Genomic DNA, 22223 nt, shown 5'->3' on the forward strand with positions numbered 1-22223 from the left:
GGCCAATGAAAAATAAATGAAGGTGAAAACCCGTAGTAGTTGAGAAAGGCAAATGAGGGCAGATTACATTTCCACTTGCCATGCAGAATTGCAGAAAAACTTATGTCGTTTACAAGGGCATTCATTTGAATGAAACAAGGTTACAGGACATAAAGATGGGTCGATATGAGAGAGGTGAAAATAATTATGGCATTATCAGATTTAAATTTAAACCCAAAATCTAACAGTGTGAGGCGATAAATGATTTATTGAATTCTCGATGACGGAAATATTTACCGTTCTCCTTTAATCTAAATTTGACAGCCAAATTTAGATTAAATCTAAATTTGGATGGCATACCTTGTACGCGTTATTTTTAATTCTGACACTAAGAGGGAATAATAATTTGCTTATGGATATGTGAGATTTTTCTAACATTTATGTTAAAAAACGCAGTTTCTTTTTTGTCTTCCCAAAAGTCATTTTAATAGAAATGCTTTATTTTATTTTTTTTAAGGAAATTTCCTTTTTATTACGAAAAACGAACATTTATTCGGAGCAGCTGGTCGAAATTGGTGGGTACATTTAATAAAAGTTAAAAACTCCTACAGTTAAAATATAATAAAATAATGTTTGAAGAAAAAAAAATTATATTTATTCAGTTGCATTCGCTCATTTCATTATTTCAAAGAGGAAAAAAATTTATTCTTATATAAGCTAAATTTTTCCTCATATTTCTTAGTTTGAACTGCAATTCCTTGTGAAAATGTTACCAACAAATAAACTAATTTGCATTTTCCTTTCAACAGTTGTATACTGCAGAGCCTTTGATTTGTTTGAAACTGCACGTAAACAACTACTGTTATCTGCTCTAACTACCCTGATGAAATGTACCCTACACCAATATTGCGAATGTGGTAAAATTTTACTATACTTTATTAAAACAGTATTTTTACGGCCGTCAGGATTATTTTTAATAAAATTCTATATATGTTGTAGACTAATTATTAAATCTGACCCTTTGCAAATGTCACCGACGTTTTCCAAAGTGCTACGCAGATTAAGAGAATCTAATGTATTTTCTAAGCTGTCTGATATTTTTAGATTTATTACAGTCAGCTTATATGCATTTAAGCTAATTAGAAAATTTGCAAAAAATTAACCAGTTTTAATCTGGAAAACGGCCTAAAATAAATAAGACTGATTAAGCAATTATTGATTGATTTTCAAATTATCCTAAAAGTATGAGAGTTCTTTGTAATAAGCATAAAAAGTATAAGGGTGATTTAATCCCCTGCGTCGAACAGCGAACCCAATTTTATATTTAAGACTCCCAATGTTCAACTCCGTTTGAGCATTGGTTTGAACATCCGGAAATTTAGAGCCCGATCCAAAAGTCAAGGTAACTCTTAGATAGAGTATTGGGAGAAATTTACGTTCGTGGAAGTTTACTTTGGGATTATCAAAATCGCCTTTGCGTTGCATGACGAGGAAAACCACGAAATCATCCCGTGGTTAGCTTAACGGTAAAGGGGCTCTAACCCATTATCCGTCTACCACTGAGGATATTTAACGTCAGCACAACAGCCGGTGAGAGCAGTGTGTGGAATTCGTATCAAACAGCCGCCATCATTGAGATTTGAACCCGGGCCTCCTTATTCTGATTCAAGCGCTCTATCAATGAGTTAGTACGGCTCAGTATAAGGATCGTTAGAAAATATCAGAAAAAATAACAATTCACCTGGCAGATTGCAAAATGATATCGGCTGTTTAAAACGAATGGAATTATTCAATTAGCCAATGACGCATATGTTTCCTACACTATGATACCAGGAATGCATGTAAAATAATCAAAAATACTTTTACATTGTTTAATATTATAGAATTACCCGAAGAAGAAAGAGAGTGTTTGGACATCTTCAAGCCACATGTAAGATAGAATTTAGTTATTCAATTTTTAAAATTTTTGATGTATAATAATATTTTTAATGATAATTTTTAAATTTTTGATTGTTATTTTATCATAAAGAATGCCCCTTTTTAAATTAATTTTTCTGTTATTTTAAAGTTTGGCATTTTAATCCTAGTTTTTAAAAGCTTTCGCTTAGATAATAATATATTCTCTTTGTAAATTGAATAGTCTCAAAATTACTCAATTTTTCCACTCTCCACATATTTTCCCCACCATTACCATGGTTTCGGCAAATCTTGCTTTTTTCTTCGACAGCATTTTTCAGTTACCAGTTGAAATATAGGAAATTATTGTAGCAAGAAATGCTGAAATTATTGTAGCAGGGAGAAGAATAAAAAATAAAAGTATATAAGTAAATTTATGTTTTTTCTTTACATATTTGCATTCATTAAACAAAGAATTATAAAAAAAATTTTTTGAGCTGCCAAAAATGAATTTATTGTTAAAATTTCCAAAAATGTTAACGTCTATGTATCTATAGTTCGTTCAGCAGGAGTTGACACTTGGCTCCACCTCCTCGGACGAAGAGTTCATTTCATTGCGAGAGTAAGAAGAGTAAGCCTGCCAAACACAAACAGTAACTTCTTTTTCAGTCACTTACTTCGCTTTATCATCTGCTATTATACCTTTCGTTTCTCTAGCTAATTAAATATATTTTAAATTTAAAAACAGCTGTTTTCCCAACAAATGTTTCAAAAAGGACAAACTATTCACTCAAAAGAGAAAAATATCATTAGAAATGGAGCGAAATGTCATCAAATTTATGAAATATTTACTATTAAAAAATGCAGATAAAGTTTGCGAAATAAATATTTTTGCCGTATGATTGCCAAATAGCAGCCTTGTTCAGGATTGCTCACAACCTTCTCCCATAAATAGCGAAATAGTACCGTCGCATACCACGTGATGAAGGCGCAGCTAAGTGCCGATTCCTGGTGAACGAGCTATACATTCAACAATGTTTAAAAAAAAATCAGAAATCGAAATACATGTTTTTAAAAAGGCGAAATGAACAAGTAAAATAAAGTTCCTGTAAGATTATTCGACTGGTTTCGTCACAATTTGTCACGCTTACTAAAACTAATTGTGATGTATGAATTTCAGAATAATTTTTTTCGATATCAATGTTCCAAACTAAAATCTGAAAAAGAAATTCAAAAAGGCAATGAAATGGAACTATATATTGTTTAATATTGAATTTTTAAAGAATTTGAAATATCCGTACTTAAAACCTGATAGGAATAACAAATCCAAACTTAGACCTTAAATTTTACTTCAAAACTTCGTTAACATCATACAAAATTTCAAAGTATTTTATTACTATTAATTTTGTTTGTAATGTGTACAAGCGTACAGCAAATGTTTTCAATTCTTCAGAAAGTACATTTTAAATGCAAGAAAATTCTGAATTATAAGAAGATTCTAACAATGAAAAAAAATGAATTTCTGAAAATGAATTTTATTTGTCTTCAGAAATGTAATTTGTCCAAATAAAAAGATTGAAATACTGAAATCTGTTGTGTCACAACAACCAGAAATAAGACGTGAGTTGTACCAAACAATTTATTTAAACATTCACACGAACAATCACAAAATATTACCCAAAGAAATATCTCTTCTTAGAAAAAGAACTCTATTTTTCAACTACACAAAAAGGAACATCACTTCTCGTGTGTGTCTCTCAAGCAACAACATTTTAGCATTACCTCTCGAGGAATTGATGCTTTTTGCTCAGTTGCGAGAAATTGATGCTTTCAGCTCAGTTGTCACACTGTTACGTTACAAATCTAACGAAAAACATTTCAGTTTCGTCTGATACTGACTAAAAAACTATAACTTCATTTTTAAAAATTGGAGATAAAAAAAAAATTTAAAGGGTCTTTGGAGAGCTACTGCACTAAACTTCATGTACAGTCCGCAAAAAAAAAAACGAATCACCCTGAATAACTTTCGTTCTAATGATCGGATTTTCACGAACTAAGTGTCAATTTTAATGGTTCTTGGGGGTGACCTCAAATATGCTAATTAATTAGTGCTAACTATTAATTAAGTTACGAAATCAGACACAAAAACGTACTTTCTCTGAATAAACATATATTTTTTTTTACATATTTGGAATCTAGACACTTGAATTAGGGGGGGTAGACAGAATTTCAAAAATATTGGGTGGTAAATTGGGTAGCAATAAAGGTTTATATATTTGGCGATAGTCCAGAAAACCGCCAAAAAAAGTCGCCTGCGCAAATGAATATTTTAAGATAACCCATTGACTAATTCAAAAGAGGAATGCTTAGTTTTACTAGGTTGCTAGGCAACCATACTATGACTGTAAAAAATTGAAATAATGTTTTGTGATTGCTCAGAGAGGTTTAATTCATTGTTAATAGAAAATCTCTCGAAGTTTCTAGGCAATAGACAATTTTTAAGCTGATTTCTGTCTAAAAAGCAAAAAAAAATTATTTTAATGTCCTTTGAAAAGAAAATTTGAATCGATTTTTAAATTATTTATGATTTTCTAAGTTGTTAGAATTTAAATACATGAACTTTTTATCTGATATTGCTTAGATTATGCTGTTTTTACTAAATTTATTCGAGTATTTCATACTAAAATCAAAGTGACATAACTTATTACAGCTATATACAAAATTTTAGGGATAATCATTTTTACAGCTTTAATCCCTTGGGGCCAGTGATTCATGAAAGCATTCGTACAAAATCAGAATCAGGATGTAAATAAATAAAAAACGGTAGCTTAAATGCAGGCTTTGCTAATTTCACGGACTTACTCTGCCTTGAATTTAATTATTGTTAGTTTAATCATATATATAATCAATGCTAGTTCAAAGTATAACTAAATAATTTTATTTTGAACTAAGTAATGGTGAATTAAATAAATCAAGCAATTATAACCCCGCCCACAAATAAACTGCTAAAGAATTACTTTGTTCACCAGTTTTATCTTTTTACCCTGGTAGATACTGTTTTATGCTGTCACGTATTTGTGACAGTCAGCGCGAAAGGGTTAATCGAGTCTTCTAGGCAAGAAAGTTTGAAGATGAAAAAAAGTGCTTGAAAAATAAAATGTAGATTGTATAGTAATTCTAATGCACATTCACAAGGTTTTCTGTAATTTACGATATTTCTTTTTTCTATAACTGGAATTGCTGAATGTTTAGTGGCATTTTAAAGACATTGAAATATGTTATGCTTATGAATAAGATATTGAAATAATATGTTGCATATTGTATGATTCGTTGTTTATAAAATCGCTTCATTCTGCTAGATATTTAGGTTACATGGTTTTCTTTGGATAAAGATGATTAGCAAATTGCATCCTCGTGTTTCGATGCATTCTGAAACTTACGTTCGCAAATTCACCATACAATGTTGCACAGCATATTCTTCAATTACGATAGGCTACATTTACCACCAAATACTGCTACTCTGATTATTTATGTTTTCTTATATATATCTGATACTCTCCTTTTAAACAGAGCTAGTAAGATCCTTAAGATACTGAAAAACTTAAAAGATAAAATATTTAATTTCATTAACTCAAAATTTTAATTTTTAAGTTAAATATAACTTTTACAATATTGATGCTCTTACGCTTTTAAAGACCACATGAATCCTGTTAAATATTAAAATGCATATGTTTACTTTAATGAGTGTAAAATCCTTATCAAAATAATGATCAAGACCCAAATGTAAAACAGCATAATTGACGATACAAACTCAACTGACTTCAAAACGTATGAAGAGGGAAGTAAAAGTCGACATGCTTTGAGCGTTCAAATATAATCGCCCATTCTCAAGACTTGTCAGGCTGGAATAAGTTGTGACTTTCATTATTGGACGCTCAAAACATGTCTACTTTTATTACCATCTATTACTTTTTTAAATCAATGAAATTTTTATACTTTCGATTCAGTTTCTTGGGATTATCCATTTAGTTACACAACATATTAAATTATTTCACTCGATATTAAAATAAGTTTTGAAAAGGTATTTTTTATATATATCGATGCCAAAGTTTATTCTACATATATTTTAGGTTATACTTTCGGAGTATTTTGATCGAGTTTATTTTTACACCCTTATTTGCTTAAATTATTAAATAATTTGCTTAAAATAAATTATTCAAGCTACATGATTTAATGCTTTTATATTATAAAACGGGCCTTCCATCGCATATTCTTAACCTTAATACCGCTATCATTAAATAAATGGAATAAGCTTAGATAAATAATAAAAGCTAATTTTTTCCTCGTTTTAATTTTCAAGGAATAATATATTTCGATCAAACAGATTTCATTCTGGAAGTAGCGAAATTATTGAGTAGGTCCCTTGGAGCAATATCATTCTTATCCTCTTTTGACGAAATATGGGAAAAATTAGTTTTCACAGTTTCTGTAAAAAGTATGTTCGCCTTCTTGCCACGTTTTTTTATTTATTTTTATTAAAATGAGTTCGGAAATTGCGTATTTCTTATAGCATTTTTTTAAAATCAGATTACTCTCAAATTGGCACGGCTTCGGAATCTTCTTACAAATTTCTATTTTTAGTATTTCCTGCTTAACGAAATAAGGCATTTTCCTGATAACAAATTATACTACAATAATATCTCGGGAATCGTGCTAAAGTAAAAAATAAAACAAAATAGTTTAGTATATTATCAGGAAAAAAATCTACTTGGTATCATAAAGAAAGTGTAAAATATATAATGAAATAATAAGTGAATCACTCGTGGTCAGATAATTAAAAATTTAATTTCACAACTAAGATGTTAGAACGACATTTAGGATACTGAGATATTTTAAGACACTTAAAAATTTTGGCTACGAATTCGACAGCTTTTTATGTTCGGTATCTTTATACTCTTTGTACTGACTTAAAATACATCAACGCTATTTTAGATAATCTATGTTGAAGTCACGAGAAACAAAAGAAAGACAATCAATAATTTATACTCTTTTTTCAAAAAAAAAATAGTATGCTTAGTAAATAATCAACTGTTTTGCATTAAATAATTTTAAGCAGCGGAATGTTTTTTATTTCATTACGAGATTTTATTCTTAGCTAGCAGACAATAATTCTTTTCAAGAAAACTTGACTATAATTTAGAAAGGAACTTTACTTTAAAGAAAACCTAAATTAAAGAACTGAAAAAATTGATTAGTACATTAATGAAGAAATAATAAACGTAAAAGGGTAAAGAATAAGATTCTTAAAAATGTCAAAATTTACTTAAATAATGGGTAAACTAGTTCTGCGAAACACTTGTGAAACACTTCCGAAAATTTCTTTTAAGATTAAGACGATATAGGGTAAACCAACCAGTGATGGAACACACCCCAGTGAAGGAACATTTCATAGATATTTTTTAGAAATAAGATTTTAAACGTTTTAATTTAGATTGAATGGTAACAGTAGCTTACTACCTAACAATAGGAAGTCATCTAACTATGCATTGAGTTACCTGGTCTTAGAGTCTTTACTGGAAAAAGTTTTGAATTTGTTAGTATCTGGTCAACGCCTTGTTTCTTTGACACAATTATAAGGTCAGTGGTGGTAGTTATCCGTTTAAAGTACAATTAATTGCGTATAATAATGCTTTTTTTTTTCATTGTGAAAAATAGAATTCAAAATATGGTTATTGAAGTTACGTTGTATTTATTTCAAGCATCATAACATAAGCAAGTACTGAGATTAGGGGGTGCTTATTAACTGGATTACCAAACGATGAAAAACCAATGAATAAACAAGTGTTCCTTTATTGGGATTTTTTCAAGTTAATGAAAATAAAAGAAAAGTTTTAATTTTTCTGTACTTTTAGTCATATTATACATCAAAATTATGTTAAGAGTACAAAAAACAACTTCTAACCAGTGAAGGAACAGGCATGTTTCTTCACTGGGATTAGATTTCCCAGTGAATGAACAGTATGTGTGAAATATGATTTTACAAGGATAATTAGTAGTTCTGTGAGAGAACACCTTAAATTCAGTTAAATGTTGTATGAATAGTTTCTATAACAATTTCATTTCAAAATGCAAATTTAATTGCTAAATTTATTTAAAGAATTATAATAATAATATGTTAATTATTTATCGTTATAAATATAGTGATTAGTTATTACATCATACCTTAGACACCTTAATAAGCTATGTTCACTGACTAAATATAATAATAAAAGCTTGAATAGAAAATTTCTTTGCAGGCCTTTGTGCTAATAATTAGCTAAGTTATTATCTTATTGCGGTCTTTAACGTCCAGACAGGAACTGGTAGGAAAAATCCATTTAAAGACAATCATCCAGGTGAAAAATGGGAGAAGTTTTTTTTAAGGCGACATCCACCGATAACTCAGTGCAATGCGAAGATAATTTCAAAAGGCAAAACTTCCCTTAGAGAATAATATTCGAAATACTGGTTTTAAGAACTTTAGATGAAGTAGCCCTGGCATCCTTTTAGAAAGTGATTGCATTTACAATGTGAACGAAACAAGAGTTGAATACTGCCCTTAAACGGGAAAAGTCCTTGGCTCTAAAAGTTATAAGGATTTATATTCTTAAGTACCTAGGAAAGAAAAAGTACCTCGATTGGTAGTTTTTCCTTACTGAAGAATTCTTTGAGATATTACAGAATCAGTCCTTGCTATATATTTCATTGGAAAAAGCGATTCATGAAATGAAACAATGACCGCAGCAACATTTCACAAATATATTGCAAATGTTTCTACCCACGCCTAATTAAAAATGTTATCAAATTCCCTATTTTGCTCGTTTTGGATAGGTATAAATCTCATATTAATTTGAAACTGAGCAAGTTATGTTCATCAAAACAAATTTTCTAGTTTAGTTATCTACCCAATTCAGGGAAATCTCCCGTTAGATCTTAAAAGAATTGTAAAGCAATATGCCGAGAAAATTTTACATCCATTTTTAAATAAGATTTTGAGGCATCAACTGATGAAATTAAAATGCTTTCATGAAATGCGATATTTTTCCATTCGATGTAAAAAACGTTGACTTTAACAAATGCATGCAAAACAGACACCAAGAGTTAATGAGCAAGACAACTTATCAACAAAATACATGCTTCGAGAGTTACGATGCACTATTTCTTCAGAAACTTGAGAGGGAAATCTCACAAGTTATGCTGCAAATTTTTAAAGGAACATTGACGACAGAAAAGTTTAATCTCCCAAATATCCAATAGCCTGGGCTTTGCTCAATATTGAAGAATTTATTTCAAAAAGAACATTTGGTTAATCAAATTTTGGCACTGAAGCTGATACAACTAACATTGATAATGAAAGTATCTTGAAAACTGATTTTGATATAAGTCCTCTTGAGGCATTGTTAGTGGCAAAAATAATTGGTTCCATAAATAAATGGTAAGTACTGCAGAAGACCCACTAGATATAAGTCAATGAGAGATGGATTTGACTCAAACTTCGAAACTCCTTTTTCTCATTTATTATCCAGTGAGGAATTCTAGAAATGGTATTGGAAAATCAGAAGAAATTTCGAAGATACATTTACATTGGCCAAAAATTTGGAAAAAAGAGGAGGGTTAAATCAAAAGAAAAAAATTACTTTTTTGCATTAACTTCAGAAAAAGAACGAAAATTTAAAGAGATTGAAAGGGCTGAAAAAAAGTTAAAGCAGAAAATATGACAAAGAGAAAAAAAATACTTAAAAAGATTAAAAAATAGCTTAAAAAATGTAACCACCAAACCCACCAAAATAAACCACCAAAGATAATAAACCATCAAAAGAGTAAACAAAAAAGTGATCTAATTATAATAATAATAAAAGCATCATCGGATTACGCAATGATAAACATTCATAATTTAGAACGGACTATTAAACTGTGAGAAAAAAAATTAAAAACATTTTTTTTTAAAATTATGTATTCAAACATATTTTACTTTCCATTCCATGACGGAAAAAAAGTAACATTTTCTGCGTTAACTGTGGTTATATGTTGTAATTCCGAGAAAAATCTTGTTTTTAGACATTTGTGTGGCCAATGGATTCCTAACGAGCATCAAACATTTTCTAAATTAAGTGTTCATTCACTGGAAAATTTAGTGTTTATTCACTGGTAAGAACTGTTCCTTCACTTGGTTATCTTACTACTTATTGGTTATCTTACTACTTATTATTTAAACCACCAAAAGCTTAAAACAATATTATGTAAGTTATCTATTTTTTTTTTACATAATTTGTATTTAATAACAAATATGTCGACACCATCATTTAGCTAAAATTACAAATTTTGAAATTTTTATGATTTTTTCTTAAAGGCAAGCTAAGCTTAAGTGTTCTTTCATTCGTTAATTTACTCTATAAGATGTTGAGAAATTTGTGATGTTGTGAGAGATACTTAAAAAAGTTGACTACGTATTTTTATTAATATTTATAAAATATATATTCAAGAAATTGATAAACATATTATTCCAAATCTATGCATACGTATGTATATTATTGAAAATGTATCAGTTATTGAAAAACAAAATCAGAAAATAAAAAATAATCACATTAAATAAGCACAATCTGGTGTATAATCATATTCTATCAGAAGATCATATCATATCCTATTTTATAAAACTAGACATTCCTTGAATAAAGTGTTTTTTATTCAAAATGTTTTATTCAAATTTCTTTACTAAATTGCAAATAAATTATTAAGCGACTAAAAAGGAAACATTGTATTTTATAGTTAGAAATCAATAAAAATTAAAAGATTAGCAAACGATTATTAGCGAAAAAAATATGAATGAAATTTTACACTACGCTCGCGAAGTCAACTTCCTCGCAAGTTTATCACATTTTAATATTAATCGCCCCATTTAATCATTTCTCTATTGTCGCCAAATTATTTTTTTTAAAATAATTAATTTTAATTTTTCTCAGCTTCTAATAAATAAAAACAGTTGAAACTTTAGATTTTTCAATTGAAAAATATGTAGATTAATATGGTATAAAAAAATTCATACCTTATAATTCAAAATTTTTTCATCCTCTCTTTAATTAAATAATAAAAAATAATTAATAATCATTAAAAATTATTTTTTTCATGAAATTATTTTTGGGTAAATGAGTTTTATGAGTGGGTGCAATTTTATTTGAATTGCTTTATTAGTTTTGAAAATATGACAAAAAACGTAAAAAGTTAAATTAACATTAAGGGGTACGAACTTTGGATCGCTCTCCTGACCAAACTATGGGGGCCATTTTTCCCAGATTGCGGCTACCCCCTATATTTTGAAGGTTAAAAATCCAAATATGTGAAAAAAAATGCATGTTTATTCAGAGAAAGTGCGTTTTTGTGTCTGATTTCGTAACTTAATTAATAGTTAGCACTAATTAATTAGCATATTTGAGGTCACCCCCAGGAACCATTAAGATTGACACTTAGTTCGTGAAAATCCGATCATTAGAACGAAAGTTATTCAGGGTGATTCGTTTTTTTTTTTGCGGACTGTACAGGTAATAAAAGAAAAGGAAATTACTGATTTTCACCCAGTTTATATCTTAAGATTACGTATGTTGAACACAATATTGTAATAAGGTATTTTTTACTTTGTAATTACGTTGTTCCATAAACATTAATGAATAGTAATAACCAAAACGAACTTTAATATTATTTTTACTTTGGCCTTTATTTTTCCTCGAAAATGTTCACCACTTGCATCTTTTAAAACGAACGTTAAGCAAACCGGCTTAACTTTGCAAGCAACCAATTAGTTACAATGTATGAATGTTACCGAGAATGACAGAAATCAAAGAATTTCGATTTTCACCAATGAATGTCAACAATCACATAGTCGCTTTGGTGAATAGTCGAATTATTTATCATATCCGATTTGATATTAATTTATTCGTTGATATTATTACATTTATTCGAGATTTTAATATCTGCTGAGAAATTCTGGTTAAAGTACTGGTTAAAAGGTTAAAGTACTGGCTGAAAGTACTGGTTAAATGTATGCTGGGCAGCAACATTTGACCTTAAAAAACATTCATGTAGGGCATACCTGGCAGTTGCACTTAACTAGGCCTACCATATATTTAGGACATTTACCGAAGTGATTATATGATTGTCAACATTCACCGGATAGAAGTAAACAACCATCAATTTCGGTCATTCACAGTAACATGGATATAAAGATCCAACCCTGAACTGAGTTTTCAGAGTTTGTAGCTTAATTTTAAGTAAAATTCAACTTTTTTTGGCATGAATACAAGATGAATTATATTTCAGTCATGGGACTTCTTTAGCAACATGGTGAATACTTCATGCAATGTGGACTTGCCGGAGTGTGATCCGGGAGAGAAGAAATTGGATTGCTTAAAGTCATTCCTATGCACTGATACAGCCAAAGAGAGATTAGTAAGGAATTTTGAACTATTATTTCAAAGAAATTTTGAAAACATTTTTGTGGGTGGAACTTACGCATTTTGAGACTGATTCATGTCTTTGCAGGCTCACGGTGTGACTTTGTTCAGACATAGATATGCCACGCAGTCGTCACACCATGATGTCACTGCCGCATTAAATGTCTCGTTGTGGTGTGATGTTAACTTTTGGGTGAGGTCAAAATGTGACGTCACGATTATACTACATAGAAACCTTCTTTGTATTGGCGTTGTAAAATGTATACGTGAACCATTTTCCACCATTTACAACTAGCATAGTCTCAAAACAGTTAAAAAGAAATTTAACTGGACATAGCGGATGGGCCTTTCATTAAGTAATGGGAATTGTAGAGTGCAGAACACAAAGTGGGGAGATCAAGACATTGAAAACTCTCTATGTGTTTAAGGAAATGGTGGAAATATTGTGAATTCAACGCTGGTGCTCGAACCTTAGTTCTGTTGGTCAAGATATTGACAGATTGGACCACTCGGCTATAATATGTACATAGTTATAAGGAACTACGTGGCTTCATTAGGTGGGATTAGTCATAGCCACCGAGAGTCAAGGCCTGTCAGTAGATTTGTGATGTCATCCTCTGAAGTGTTAACGAACCATAAGATAACGAGTTATTCAGATTTGTATTAAGAGAAAACTCTAATAAATAGTTCTAACTTTTGAGCGACGTAAAATATTTTTGCTTTGGATAATTTAATAGCTTTTAATTAGAATAAATCAATGATATTTATCACGTTATAACTCAATAAAATGAACATGTAGAACGATTTGATGCTTTTCATGAAGCAAAATTAAGTATATTTCATAAAAGAAAATGATTTAATAGGATTTTTTTTTCTCTTAATCTTTAATCTTGGTTCATCATAGCTTTTTTAAATATCAAAAGAATAAATCCTATTTAAGTTTATAATTTATTATTTTCTAATAAGTAATTAAAATATTAGATTTAATCATATAATTGAAAATAAGAAATAATACATTTTAATAAGGAAAAGAATACTAGGTAAATATCTTATATCATGGCAGAAAGGAAACAAATAAAGAAATTATAATTTTATTGGCACATTCATAAAAGTTTATTTTTAAAATAAGTTCTCAAGATTTCTCTCAGAATTGTATGGTATACTTTCAAATTCTAATGGAAATAATCTAAACATAAACACTGCAATTATTTACAAATAAACGACTCATAAAATATTAAAATAGGACAAAATAATTTAGCTAAGTAATAATTATAAAGTAATTATAATAAATAAATTATAAGTAATTTAGCAAAGTATTTCGATCCTTAAGATTGTAAAACTTTAAAATAGTATTTATTATTTTCAAAAATAAATGTACCTTTTTTTTATTCCTTGTTGATTATTATAAAAAAATTAAGTATTTTAAAATCTTAAGTTTTTCTAACATATAAATTTATTGATGACAATCTTTCTTATAAGATTTGCTTAAAAAAATATCCCAAAATAGAGATTACTTTAGAAAATTATTATTATAACATTTTGGAGAAGAAATTGTTCAATAATTAAAAAAATTACGCACTGTAAAAGACTAGAAAATATTGAATATATTTATGAAGTAAATTTGAAATTGTCTACAAGTTTTTTTAAAAAAAATTAAGATAAAAAAAAATAAAAGCCTTTATTAAGAAACATTTTTCCTGTTTCTCTATAAGATACATCTCATTAATATATTATATGTAAGATGCATTTGAATGAATATGCATACATATGTAAAAACTTATATATTGTTTTAAAGCTTGTTTATATAAACTCTTCCAGACTATAAGATAAACATAAAAATGGGAATAAAATGAGAAAAACTCATTTATTCTGGAACACACTAAAAATTTATTCATATCATATGAAGATGAACAAGAGTTTCTTTAATATTTATCAAAAATTTTAATGTACAAGAATTAAAATGGCTAACAATGAATTAAATTCCTTTTTTATTAATGATTTAAATGCATCGGAGTTTTCTGCTTCCAAATATGAATGTTTACGAAATTTTAATCATCGTAAGCTATCGCTTATATTCTAAAATTCGCTAACAATAAACAATACCTAAAACATTGTAATTCTTAAAGACAACTTATTTCATTATGTAATTGAGAAGCTTATTATAAAGTCTCTGCCAAAACGAATATTAAAATATAAAAGATAAATAACACTTACTCGACTATTAATACTAACTCTCTCGTTATCCATTAATCCATTTTCGTTTCATTTCCTCACTTTTCAGAAACTTAAAAACTGATACTTAAGGCCCATTTTTACAGTTCCCTTTACATTTTAGAACTACACATGCATATGGTATTGTTAAAAGTTGCAAAATAATGCTATATGTATTTTTTATTGTGGTTTATAGCGACATATCCAACGGACAAACGGGACTGTTGTTGTTGAACAAATGACAAATATTTGAAATTGGCGGCTAATCGCTTATCATCAATAAACCACTGTTTGTGACATCACTAAAAGATCTTCGTGATCTCAACGGCGGCCTTATTTCTCGGTGGCTATGGGCTAATCGCTTATCAGCAATAAACCACTGTTCGTGACGTCACTAGAAGAGCTTGGTGATCTCAACGGCGGCCTTATTTCTCGGTGACTATGGGCTAATCGTTTATAAGCAATAAACCACTGTTTGTGACGTCACTAAAAGACCTTGGTGATCTCAACGGCCTTATTTCTCGGTGGTTATGGATTAGTAGGTGCGATAAGATTCGTGTTGCATAACCGTGTTAGGTGAAAACTGTTAATAAACTAAAAAAGGAATTAAAAAAATTTCTATTTAGAATATAGTTTCTATTTTACTCGTTTCCGTCTTGCATTTTTGCTTGAAAAAACAGGTATCTAATATAAAAAAATCTGCGTGGAAAGTTGAATTACCAATCATGTCTGATAATGATAATGTATATCAGGGGTCCCCAGCCCTATGCCCGCGCGCAACGTGGCGACCGTCGGTCGGTCTAGGTGTGCCCGTTACTTGTGCCCAACGATAAAATATTTCAGTATTCCATTTTCAGCTCAGTAAAGGCAAACTACAGCTAGCTCAGAAGAGGAAAAGTACTTGATATATTTCTACATTTAATTGAAGATATAAAAAATTATCTTCAGCCAAAAATCAAACATTTTTAGAACAAAGAGATCCTCTTTGGCTAGCAGATTTGTCTTTCATAATGAACATAATGGAAAAACTAAATAATTTAAACTTGGACCTCCAGGGAAAGAGCAGACATAAAGCAAGAATGATAAAGGATATAAACTCGTTCAGAGCTAAGCTAGTTTTGTGGATATTATATTTAAAAGGGAAGTCTCTTGTGTATTTTTCAAACATGAAAAAAATGATAGGTGACAGTGAAATAGGCTTATCAACATTTGTCATAAACCTCCAATTGCTTCAAGATCAATTTGAAAAGCGCTTTCAACAATTTAGTATCATCGAACTTTTGATCACCTTTTTTGTAAATCCTTTTACCAACCAAATAAACGTAGCCGTAATAACAACATAAATTTCAGATTTTCTTCAAGTAAAGCAAGAAGATGGGGGATCGAAAATTCGGATCTTCAGAATGGCATTATCCTCAAAACTATTATATCAGATGAGAAATTCTGTAATATAGTTGACCGAAATAAATTCCATTCTTCAAAAGAGCAGTATATAAAGAAAAGTCATTTTTTGGTTCATTATACTTGTGTGCATCATTGTTTTCGAAAATAAATATCATAAAATCAAAATATAGATGAAAACCTTGACGATTGCTTTCGAGCAGGAATTTCATCATATTCTCCCAATTATGAAGTGCTGGCCAGTAGAATGCAATGCCAAAGATCACATTGATTGTATTTTATATATTTTATAAATAATTTTTATACTTCGTATGTTTTGAAACCAATTTAGTAATAATTTATTTTACACAAGAATATTAATACTAATTATTTACTAGGTTTAATTAATTTTTAAAATTAATTCTTGTGCATTATATGTAGTGTGCATATATGGCAACGTTACTTTTAAAAAGTAACGAGTAAAAGTACAAGTATTTTTAAAAAAAGTAAGGAGTAAAAAGTAAAAAGTTCTTATTTTAAAAAGTAACGAGTAAAAAGTACACAAGTAAAAGTACAAGTACTAAACAAAAAAAGTATCGATTTAAAAGTACATTTCTAGGAAATCGAAAATTTAAAGTAACCTAAAATTTTATTGAATAATATTCTTATGTTCTTTAATGTTTTTGCAAAATTGTTGTTATTTATTTAAATATTTTTAATTTTGAAAGTTATGGATATTAATTTATTTTTAAATTCAGAAGTATATTATAATATAATTTTATAATATAATCGCATAATATAATTTTAAAATCATATATAATTTTAATATCAAACTTTTTATGGATTTGCACGAAAAAGAAATTTTATCTATTGATTTTAATTTTTAGTTTATTATTTTTATTTATTTAAATTACCATTAATTTAAAATTGTTTTACTCTTTCGAGACGCGTTTTAAAAGCACAAACATAAACAAAGCAAACACGGGCTTTATGATCTTTGAGCTAGTAAAAAATAATTGAATGTGCAGTATAAGTTGAAACAGAAGGTATTTAAACACGAAGTTAGCTGTGAATGCATATATATTGCACATTAATTTTATAAATTAAAGAAGCATAAGCATTTTTTTTTAATTTAATTTAATTTTTTTTTTTTTTTTTTTTTTTTTAGAAAGCTTACCGAGTTTTAGAAAAAAGTAACGATTTCATTCGATATTTCCGTTACAAATACTTGTACTTCTTCCCTAAAAAAGTAACGAAAGTGCAAGTAAAAGTACTGAATTTAAAAAGTAACGAAGTACAAGTAAAAGTACGTACTTTTTACTTGTACCGGCGGTACAAGTAACGAAAGTAAAAGTACTGCCATCTATGGTAGTGTGTATTATTACCTATATCTATCAACTATGAATTTATCTTAAAAAAATAAATGGTGCCCGCCATTCGACCGATATTCTAGTATTTGCTCTTAGGTACAAAAAGGTTGGGGACCTCTGATGCATATGATAAAGTATGGCTTTTGCTGCTTTTTTTAAGTTTTAGTTATAAAAAGCCTATTATAAATGGCTTTTTTCAAAACTCCAGTTTCAAAAAAAAATAAATTTAAGTTTGAAAACAATTTTTTCTAAGACCAGAAACAGTTTTGAAAGCATATTTTTTTCCATTTTTTCAGACATCGTCAAATTGCATTCTGGAAACTGGAGACATATTTGCATATGACGTAAGTATTCTCTCTAAAATTGAACACAATTTTTACGCATTAAAAAAAAAGATATTTTAAACATTTACTTATTTTCAGTTTGCCACTGATCCTGAGTCAACCGAAGATGTTGAGAAATTTAGAGTAAGTTAAAATTTAAGTTCTTCCTTAATGAATTATGAGATTTCCCGAAATTGAGTTTTTATTCTCTTCTTTCTTCAGCTGTTGTCTTAAAAATATTAGATCAATAATTCCTTAAAAAAAATATTGTATTGGTCAAAACAAAAGCCAAAGTAGGATTTTTATTTTATGATATCTCTCATTCCCAGATTCACCGAAAATAATTTTTGATAACTGCTAGAGCAGCTTAGCTTTTGATTGAAAGCGAAACAAATATTTTATTTAAAATCTCTTCCCTCTAATTGTCGAAGGGGTGAAGATGAGGTAGAAAATACTTAAATATGCTTTTGTTGCTATTTACTGAATTTTCACAAATAATCTAATGTTTGATATTTACTCCGTTTAACGGCATCTTACCATACAGGTAAAATACAAGACCGCCACTTAATCAGGAATTAAGATACAAAACCTGCGCAATTCCAGATTCCTTATAAATGTTTTCTGACAAAATGTTAAAACAATACAATTCCGCAATCAGCAGTTTTTAAAGGGTATTTAAATTGTAGTAGTTGTCTGTCTTTAGACTTTTAACAAATATCTTTATTTTGTGCAATTAATGTTAAAAGAAATTTTTAGTTTCCACCAAATCATGAACGACTTTTTTCATTTAAAACTATAAAAAATTAAATTTTAAAAAAAAATCTTAGAACCGTGTTAGTTTAAATTACTTACTCATAACTACAAATCATATAATAAATCTTAAGAAAAATTCAATTAAAAGAAATTCACGAACCCTCAATTTTCCACATTTTTTTTTAATGTATTGAACTGTCGATAATACGCAATCATCTAAATTTTTCTAAACACAAAAAAATAATTAAAAAAAAGGCAAATCCAATATTTTACCAAAAATTCAAAATGGCGAATGTAGATCCCGTTTAATTATGCATCTCTCATATTAACATACAATTCACTATTATTTTCAGATTTTTATATTTCTTTATTCCCTGTTTATTCTAAGACAGATGGTGTATACTCAATTTTAGCCTCAACTTTTACTTACTCAACTTCTATTTAGAGAGATTTTTGTTTTTGCTATTTTCGTTATTACCCAGGACATAACGAAACCTTTTGATGAAATCTGGGAAATAAATATATAAAAGTGTTTTTATTTCCCAGGTTCATCAAAAATAATTTTTTTCGAAAACTCTAGAGCTGCTTACCTTTTAATTGAGAGCGATACAAATATTTTATTTAAGTATGCATCTCCTATATTAACACACAGTTTTCTGATTTTTCTATTCGTTACTTTTATACGAACACAAAATTAGAATATACTCAATTTTGTGAGCCCTTGTATTTAGAAAGATTTTTTTGTTTTAAGATGCTATTTTCGTTAGAACTTTTAACTTTTCAATGCTTGTAAACTAATTAAAATACAATATTTCAATTTTCATAATATTTTCCTTTTCAGGCATGTTTCAGTCCAATGGTTAGTTTTTGCTTGGCATTTCCCACTTATTGCAAAAGGTAACTCACACTTTAATTTTGGGTGTTTTAAAATCTGTAGGGACAATGGCATATCTCCCAAAAGGTTTAAAAACTCCGCTGTTCGTAAAAAAGTAAAAAACAGCAAACAATTTCAAGCAAAGTAATTTTGGACACTTTCAACACGTTGAGCGCTATGCGTATTTTGAAGCGAATCCCCGTCAAAATAGCAAACGATTTCTAGCAAAGTAATTTTGGACACTTTCAACACGTTGAGCGCTATGCGTATTTTGAAGCGAATCCCCGTCAAAATAGCAAACGATTTCTAGCAAAGTAATTTTGGACACTTTCAACACGTTGAGCGCTATGCGTATTTTGAAGCGAATCCCCGTCAAAATAGCAAATGATTTCAAGCAAAGTAATTTTGGACACTTTCAACACGTTGAGCGCTATGCGTATTTTGAAGCGAATCCCCGTCAAAATAGCAAATGATTTCAAGCAAAGTAATTTTGGACACTTTCAACACGTTGAGCGCTATGCGTATTTTGAAGCGAATCCCCGTCAAAATAGCAAACAATTTCAAGCAAAGTAATTTTGGACACTTTCAACACGTTGAGCGCTATGCGTATTTTGAAGCGAATCCCCGTCAAAATAGCAAACAATTTCAAGCAAAGTAATTTTGGACACTTTCAACACGTTGAGCGCTATGCGTATTTTGAAGTGAATCCCCGTCAGGCCGCATTTGCTGCTTAGAAGCTCTCGTATTGTGGTGTAGCAATACGATGCGCACTGCTATCAGATTGAAATTAATAAAATTTGATTTGTCATAAAAAGTAAATTTTAAACGTATTTTCAGTAATTGCTTAAAATAATGTTAAATTATTTAGTTTATTCGTATCTTATACCTACAGTCATCAATAACTTACATGACCTGAATGAAACGGGTCACCATAAGTACGGGTTACGGGTTACCATAAACAAGAAATTTGATCCTTTAGTAGTCCAAACGTATTGACATCTTTCTTATTTTTCGCCCTTGCACAGTTTACGTTCGTTACGTCGGACTACTAAATTGATCAGTTGTTGAGGTGTTCCCCTTTCTAGGAGGTGGACTGACGTGGTCTAGACAGAACGGTCAGAATCAGTCACCGATGACTGACCTCGGCTTAAACGGAATGTTCAAAATCAGTCACCGATGACTGAGGCGGCTTTGACGGAATGTACAAAGTGGAAGCAGAACTCAACGTATTCAAGGCTGTGTAGTCATCAAGAAACTTACCGAAAAAATTGTGGCCTCCATTGATTTTCATGTGAAGTTGGTTTTATTTTTCATTTGATTCTAAATGATGAATGAATAAAAAGTTTTAAAAGAGAAACTTAGATTCTCAACGTGTTTTGGAGGATAATCACTCCATAAATGCAAAAATGAATTTATTCTTCAAAGGAATGAATTATTTTGAGAATAAATTATTTGAAATGAATGATTTGAAAGAATGAATGAGAATAAATTATTCGATGGGTTTTAGGTAATACAAATGATAACCTACATTTTCAACATTTTTAGAAGAGGATTTTTGATTGAAACATGATAGACATGAAGGCAATAAGATGCTTCTGTGAATCAATCGTCATCTAGCTAAAATTAAGGAAACTTGCGAAGTACTTCTCAGGAAACCATACTAAGGTGAAATTTCATAAAAAATATCACTTTTAGAAAAAAGTGTGGCTTATTACTTCCTTGCCACCAAGACATTTATTGCCTTTACCCTTTCGAAACTTATGTCATGCTATTTGACTAAATAGGAAATTTTAATACTCTGCAAAAGATAATTATAAAAAATTCAAAAAGAAAATGTACTGAAAAATAATTTTTAAGCAAAAAAAGAAAGAAACACTCTATTTTAATGCAGAATATAAAATACTATTCTTATTTTTCTATTTCAGTGACTTGGGCTGATGGACAAGGAAAAAAATAAAAGGAGTTCAGGTGCCTTTGCATGAAAGAGAAAGAAAAAAAACATAAAATTTTAAAAGAATAATAAATGAATTATGTAATTTAAACGATTAATAAAAAATATATTAAATACTGAACCTCCTGAAGAAAGAAATTATTTTATTCAAAACACAATAATGAAAGTAATAGTAAAACAATGTCAATAATGCATCAAAGTATTTTCTACCTTCCCACTCACATTGTGTATATATATATATATATATATATATATATATATATATATATATATATATATATATACAGGGTGTCTCAGTTAAGCGTTTCAGAACTTCTAAGAGGGGTAGGGGGCATCCTGACGATTCGAAATCATATAGCAATGTGGGGTCGGAAATGCTTTCCTGAAGCGGTGACGTACACAGACGCACCATAAAGAAAAGAGACCGTAAGTGAAAAATCGCTATAATAATACATTGAAAAAATTATATGGAACATGGGCCAAAGTAAGTGTTCGAAGTTTCTGCCCCCGGCTACAATGTACACCTCACATCTCCGGCGCATGGACATTTGAACATTCTGCAATACTCCAGACATATCTCGCAGGCAGCTACTGCGATTCTTGCAACCAGCATTATCAACAGGGGTGTCATAAACCAGTGTTTTCATGTGACACCACAAGTCAAAACATGATAGTTCGGGTGACCGAGGAGGTCATATAATTTTTTCAATGTATTATTATAGCGATTTTTCACTTACGGTCTCTTTTCTTTATGGTGCGTCTGTGTACATCACCGCTTCAGGAAAGCATTTCCGACCCCACATTGCTATATGATTTCGAATCGTCAGGATACCCCCTACCCCTCTTAGAAGTTCTGAAACGCTTAACTGAGACACCCTGTATATATATATATATATATATATATATATATATATATATATATATATATATATATATATATATATATATATATATATATATATATATATATATATATATATATATATATATATATATATATAT

At 29.4% G+C, this 22223-nt stretch overlaps 1 protein-coding gene across 1 annotated transcript; it reads left to right on the top strand.

The window, feature by feature from the left end:
- Positions 1-732: 732 nt before the first annotated feature.
- LOC139425598 (uncharacterized) lies at positions 733-21326 on the top strand. Its single transcript, XM_087149419.1, has 7 exons — positions 733-896; positions 1863-1909; positions 12226-12354; positions 17617-17664; positions 17743-17787; positions 19238-19293; positions 21196-21326. The coding sequence occupies exons 1-7, from the start codon at positions 746-748 to the stop codon at positions 21206-21208; spliced, it is 489 nt and encodes a 162-aa protein (XP_087005545.1). The 5' UTR covers positions 733-745; the 3' UTR covers positions 21209-21326.
- The last annotated feature ends 897 nt before the right edge of the window (positions 21327-22223 follow it).

Source organism: Parasteatoda tepidariorum, chromosome 8 (assembly GCF_982258835.1).
Source record: "Parasteatoda tepidariorum strain Cologne lab strain chromosome 8, Ptep-v5.0, whole genome shotgun sequence".
In the NCBI taxonomy this organism is placed as follows: domain Eukaryota; kingdom Metazoa; phylum Arthropoda; class Arachnida; order Araneae; family Theridiidae; genus Parasteatoda; species Parasteatoda tepidariorum.

Coding starts and splice junctions, on each gene's coding strand:
- LOC139425598 (XM_087149419.1), top strand. CDS start 746: ATGTTACCAACAAATAAACTAATTTGCATTTTCCTTTCAACAGTTGTA. Junction 897..1,862: donor ACACCAATATTGCGAATGTG/GTAAAATTTTAC, acceptor TTAATATTATAG/AATTACCCGAAGAAGAAAGA. Junction 1,910..12,225: donor TGGACATCTTCAAGCCACAT/GTAAGATAGAAT, acceptor ATTATATTTCAG/TCATGGGACTTCTTTAGCAA.